This window comes from Agrilus planipennis, unplaced genomic scaffold, assembly GCF_000699045.2.
Source record: "Agrilus planipennis isolate EAB-ADULT unplaced genomic scaffold, Apla_2.0 scaffold21, whole genome shotgun sequence".
Lineage (NCBI taxonomy): Eukaryota > Metazoa > Arthropoda > Insecta > Coleoptera > Buprestidae > Agrilus > Agrilus planipennis.
The window spans coordinates 1,294,494-1,300,581 of record NW_020439030.1 but is presented as its reverse complement, the minus strand read 5'-3'; the positions used below and the strand labels follow the sequence as shown (position 1 = coordinate 1,300,581).

The window sequence follows — 6,088 nt, the reverse complement described above, 5'->3', positions numbered from 1 at the left end:
TATTTCAGAAATTGTAAAGTTTTAGCTTCAAACAGGAGGGAAGGAGGTATAGTTACAAATAAACTGACTTTACACATTTTGTCCCCATCTTTTGCAAACAAAATTATCGAAATCCAGCAAACGAATTATAAATAATTCGCAAGTTTATAACACCTGCAATTTTTACTTTCAGAAATTGCAATATTTTAGCTTCAAAAGAGAGTGTATCGCCATCTGTAGGTATTTGCTACCACTAAGGAATTTGCTTTCACTATTTAATTGTAATCAATTAATTGTAATGTTACATATTAAAAAAGAAAAAAACAAGAGTTCCTAAATGTTGATTTTTTTTACTGCTCTTACTCCAATTACACACATTAAAAAAATGTACACAAAACTCAAAATAACAAACTATTACTAAATAAGTAAACTTAACAAACTTATTCTATCTCTACAACACCTCCAACTTTTGTTAGGACTTCTTTTAACTTATCTGCTTCATCTTGTGAAATATCTGCCTTTACCACAGCAGGAACACCTTCAACAAACTTTTTGGCTTGCACCAAGTTCATACCCTCAAGAAGCCCTTTAATTTCCTTGATTAGAGGTATCTTTTGCTTTTCATCATATTTTGTCAGTTTGACAGTGAATGAGGTCTTCTTTGCTTTAGGTGCTTCTTCGTCCTCTTCAGATTTACCTCCAGCTTGTGCAGCAATAAAACCACCCACGGGAAAAGCAGGAGTATCTGGCAAATTCAATTTCTTTTTCAAAAATCCGCTTAATTCTGACACTTCAATTAAAGTTAAACTAGATATTTCAAAGGCTAATTTTTCTATTTTAGGAGATACAGGTTTATCAACATTCGATGGGGGTGGTACCGTTAAGCTTTCTGTTGGTTTTGCGGCCTCCACGTTTTGTAAACACGAAGTACTGAAAGAAAAAGAGGTTAACTAACGCATTCCTTAATTTAACATAAAAGGTAAAACGCACCATCTTGATAAATTTCGAAATTTCCCAAAAGTCGATTTTGCTGAAATCCTTACCGCTTGCATCTTATAGACACCAATAAACAGTAAATTGTAATGTATTAATTAAATTACCAATATTTTCAAATAAGCCTAACCTAACTTTTGCTTATTTCTTCTTTCTTAACTTCTTTTTTTGACTGTGATAATGGTTATCGTACCATCTGCAGGACTAATTTGAACAATCACATGATTTGCTTGTTTTGTATTCAATTACATATGAGCTTAAAATTTTGCGCATTTACATTCTTATGTACAAATATGAATGCTAGATAAAATGTATGCATATTTACTAATTGATTTTAAAAATCAACCAAGTAAATTCGTTCATCTAAGATCAGTTGAGTTGAATTCGTATTTTTACTCAAAGTTTAAACAAAAAAGAAGTAAAAGATGATTTCTATGATAAATTCTAACCACAATTCAAAAACTTAAGTCTTGTGTCCAAGTTTTCCGAAATAGGCTAGATATATAATACTTTTCAAATTAGAAAGACGTTTCCAATAACTGCAAATTAAAAAAATGGGCAGAAAAATACCAGGAAGAAAGCATAGAGGAGTGAGAGATCCTGAAAAACAACGAGAACAAAGATTGCTTCGGTATGATAATTGTATGTTTAAATTTTAGCTATAATAACAAAAAAAATGTTGTTTTCAGCATTAAAGATAAAATTAATGCACCTCCTTTAAATCCTGACGACCAGGAGATACCCAAATCCCTCCAGGAATTAATGCAACTCAAAGAGAAAGCTCAGAGAAAATCTAAAGATAAACAAAATAATAAAGATGCAAAACCTAACTTTAAACCCATTATGAATCTACCAAATGGTGTAATTTATAATTTTAATAGTCCAAGAACTTTCTTTGATCCTAAAGAAAAACCAGCTCCAATTTTTATGCAAGAAAAAGGAGAATCTGATAGCAGTTTCATATACAGAATGAATAAAGTTTGTGAATCAATTATACAAGAAACAGAGTTTGAAAATAAATACAGTGTAAAGGTACATAGGAGTAGACAAACTGGAGAGGTAAATTATTAATAATTTTCATTTAAAATCATGTATTAGGACATTTAGTTATTATTATCCTAGGTAATTAAAGTGACTAAACGACCAAAAGATGAATTGGAGGAACTTGTAAAAAATGCAAAGAAAGAAGTGAGGAAAGGAAAGAAAAAATCAAAAATAACAAATGAACCACGATTAACTAAATCTCAGAAACGGCGTAAAAAACTTCTTCAAAAAAAGCAACAAAAACAAAATAACAAAGAACTTGATTCTGATAGACTTAATCAAAAAGATACTATCAAATTTGGAGAAATTGTTCACCAGCCTCCCACTGACTTTACACATTTTGTTCTTCTGCAAACAAAATTTTCAAAATCTGGGAAAGGAATTATGAATGGTATTAAAGTTTTAACGCCTGCAATTTATACTTTCAGAAATTGCAAAGTTTAGCTTAACAGATAAGGGTTGAGAGTATAATTACAAATAAACTGACTTTACACATTTTGTTCTTCTGCAAACAAAATTATCGAAATCTGGCAAAGGAATTATGAACAATATTAAAGTTGTAACACCTCTAATTTTTACTTTCAGAAATTACAAAGTTTAACTTCAAATGTAAGGGTTGAGGGTATAGTTACAAATAAACTGACTTTAAACATTTTGTCCCCATCTTTCACAAACAAAATTACCAAAATCTGATCAGCGAATTATGAATAATATGAATGTTTTAAGACCTGTAATTTATTATTTCAGAAATTGTAAAGTTTTAGCTTCAAACAGGAGGGAAGGAGGTATAGTTACAAATAAACTGACTTTACACATTTTGTCCCCATCTTTTGCAAACAAAATTATCGAAATCCAGCAAACGAATTATAAATAATTCGCAAGTTTATAACACCTGCAATTTTTACTTTCAGAAATTGCAATATTTTAGCTTCAAAAGAGAGTGTATCGCCATCTGTAGGTATTTGCTACCACTAAGGAATTTGCTTTCACTATTTAATTGTAATCAATTAATTGTAATGTTACATATTAAAAAAGAAAAAAACAAGAGTTCCTAAATGTTGATTTTTTTTACTGCTCTTACTCCAATTACACACATTAAAAAAATGTACACAAAACTCAAAATAACAAACTATTACTAAATAAGTAAACTTAACAAACTTATTCTATCTCTACAACACCTCCAACTTTTGTTAGGACTTCTTTTAACTTATCTGCTTCATCTTGTGAAATATCTGCCTTTACCACAGCAGGAACACCTTCAACAAACTTTTTGGCTTGCACCAAGTTCATACCCTCAAGAAGCCCTTTAATTTCCTTGATTAGAGGTATCTTTTGCTTTTCATCATATTTTGTCAGTTTGACAGTGAATGAGGTCTTCTTTGCTTTAGGTGCTTCTTCGTCCTCTTCAGATTTACCTCCAGCTTGTGCAGCAATAAAANCTTGGAATTTGAAAAAAATAATTTTCTTGTAAAGTAAAGCTATTGAACCGTCCTCGCAAGTAGAAGTTCAGGGCACATAAAGTTGATTTATAACCGCCTACAGAAAACGTGTAGCTGGTGTGAATAAAAAACAGGAAAAGTATTTTTTTTGTAAAGTAAATTTAGTTTCGTGCCTACCTTAATTGTAACATTTCTTTCTCTAGATGGCGGTTTCTTAATTTTACCTCCTGGTGATACAGGAAGTTTATCTTTTTGTTCTATTATGTCCAACGCTTTATTAATTAATTCCGTTGAATCTCTCAATAATTTTTTAACTACTTCATAATCTTTACTTTCTGACGAATTTTTCTGCACGGGATCATCCCTTAAATCCACAGCTAACTTTATGTTCTGAAACAAATAAGAAATAACATTGCCATTACAGAAAAGTTGTATTGGTCATTACTGGACTTGATTGCGTAATTGAATCACGAACTTTTCTATGAGGGGTTGTAATTTTCGATAACGCTCCAGGTTCTGGTAATTCTGACTGTGGTGCGTTATTTGAAGTGAGGGTGTCCAATGAACGGTACCTGCTATAAGTACATAATAATTGGAAAAATCGTATCTTCAACTTTCGTGTGGTAAAGTTTGATTATATTTAAAAGGTATACAACGAATGTACCTACCTAGCAGGTGAAAGGGGTTGATTCGGGCATATTTTTGGATTAACGGCGTCATTGTATCCAAATCTTAAATCAGTTGTTGAAGATGTTGCCAGTGGAACCGAATCAGGTATACTCTGTAAGCTTGTTTCTTCTTCTTTTATTTTGTTAAGATTCGGAGAACAATTCATATTCTGATTTGAATCGGTTTTATTTTGAATCATGTGAAAAAAATAATTTAAAACCTGATGAATTAAAACCGCCAAATCTTTCGGAATACGTGGAATTAATGCACTTCCCGATTCTATGAATGATGAACTCTGTTTCAAAGAATCATATATTATTACTTTATTAATAAAAAACTAAATATAATAAAAGTTTCAAATTCTAATTATGTTAAATAAATTAATCGATGTAGATCACAATTTTAATAAATAATAATGGAAAGTTTAAAGTATGAAAGTGAAAGTTATTAATATTTTGGAAATTCAGGAAATCAATGGGTACCTACAAAAACACTCATTCTCTTTCAAATGATCAATTAATGATTATTAATTCAATATCACACTTACTCAACCTGTTTTTGTTAAGACCCCCCCTTCTTTAGTCTAGGGTGTAAAGTTCCGCATTCTGATGCAAGGAAAATATTGTATAGATACTTCTAATAGAGCTTTATAATAAAGCCAAACAATTGTTGAGTATCTTTAATATTTTTATATTGTTAGTAGAACTTGGGAAGTGACGAGAAAGAAGGCATAAGGCCTTATGACATGAAAGTGAGGAGACGTTTGCATAAAGATTCAAGCATCGATTTTTAATCGTTTTTTTACTAACTTGATTATTTTTTGGAACAGTAGCTGTTACTTCCCAAAATCCTTCGCTCAAAATATCGTCTGATACTTTAACGCAGGTACACTCTTGGGATTGACTCCCTAATTCCAAAATACACCTTTGTCCAGAATGGCCACAACTCACTGATACCCTTACCCCCTGTCCACCCTCACTAACGGGGGTTACTTCCTTTGGAGAGCAACCGTCTATTCTTTCAATACGAAATCCTAAGCTTTGTAAAACCACCACTATTTCTGGCATATCGAATGGTACAAACTAATAAAATATTTGGAATAAATATCAAAAAAATGCATTTATCATCAATTCCCTACTAAATTTTATGTATACTCCCACACTAACCCTTCCAAGAAAGGTTGAAAGTTTAGGTTGTGCCTCAAGGGTAAGAAAAACAGTAGAAATGTCTTTACATTTTATAAATAATTCCAATCTAAATTTCAGCCTGGCAAGAAAGATTTGCTACTAAAATCCATGATAGAAAATAATAATAAAGTTGAAAATACAAGTAAAAATATTGAAAGTAAATTTAATCCACTGAAGAAAACGATAAATAAAGTAATTAATAAAAAGGGCAAAAGAAAAGATTTACCAGTTGCACTCAGAAGACAGTTAGACCAACAGCAAAAGGAAGTGATTAATGCCTATAAAAACCTCAAAAAACAAAGACTAAATAGATGACTGTATATCAAGTGATATTTAATTAATAATGTTTTTAAAGACAAGATTTGAAAAATATATTTTCGTTTTTTGTTTAAATTGGTAGTTTTTTTTACAAAAGAAAATGTAAAACTTCAAAATTACAGATAATTTATGTGGAATAAAGTTTATAGCAATCAATGTAGAAAATTATATTTATTTTTTAAATGTTCAGCATAATTTAACATTAATTAACATAATAAAATCATTAGATTAATAAAAAACACAATTACTTAATGCCTACATACATATCACATCAATTAATAGTAAAATACAAAATTTTAAAAAGTACACTGCACAGAGTATGAGTATAATAAAAGAAACGCATGCTAAAAAATGTACACACCATTGTATATTTATTTATTATTAACATCTTTTTTGATGGAACTCGGCTTAGGAATTGTGGATTTAACGTGGCCATATAAGGAATTGAATTTTCTAACA

The 6,088-nt window shown here is 30.4% G+C and overlaps 3 protein-coding genes across 3 annotated transcripts; 1 reads left to right on the top strand and 2 right to left on the bottom strand.

Moving 5' to 3' along the window:
- Positions 1-309: 309 nt before the first annotated feature.
- On the bottom strand, positions 310-1,145 carry LOC112905017 (39S ribosomal protein L12, mitochondrial-like). The gene is made up of 2 exons (XM_025976521.1): positions 970-1,145; positions 310-909 (listed from the first exon to the last, which is right to left on the bottom strand). The coding sequence occupies exons 1-2, from the start codon at positions 1,029-1,031 to the stop codon at positions 420-422; spliced, it is 552 nt and encodes a 183-aa protein (XP_025832306.1). The 5' UTR covers positions 1,032-1,145; the 3' UTR covers positions 310-419.
- Positions 1,146-1,364: 219 nt separating this feature from the next.
- Positions 1,365-2,460, top strand: LOC108740448 (coiled-coil domain-containing protein 137). The gene is made up of 3 exons (XM_025976499.1): positions 1,365-1,603; positions 1,662-2,031; positions 2,095-2,460. Exons 1-3 carry the CDS (start codon positions 1,527-1,529, stop codon positions 2,458-2,460), a joined length of 813 nt encoding a protein of 270 aa, XP_025832284.1. The 5' UTR covers positions 1,365-1,526.
- A 604-nt stretch (positions 2,461-3,064) lies between these two features.
- Positions 3,065-3,817, bottom strand: LOC112905009 (39S ribosomal protein L12, mitochondrial-like). The gene is made up of 2 exons (XM_025976498.1): positions 3,796-3,817; positions 3,065-3,455 (listed from the first exon to the last, which is right to left on the bottom strand). Exons 1-2 carry the CDS (start codon positions 3,815-3,817, stop codon positions 3,175-3,177), a joined length of 303 nt encoding a protein of 100 aa, XP_025832283.1. The 3' UTR covers positions 3,065-3,174.
- Between the last annotated feature and the right edge of the window lie 2,271 nt (positions 3,818-6,088).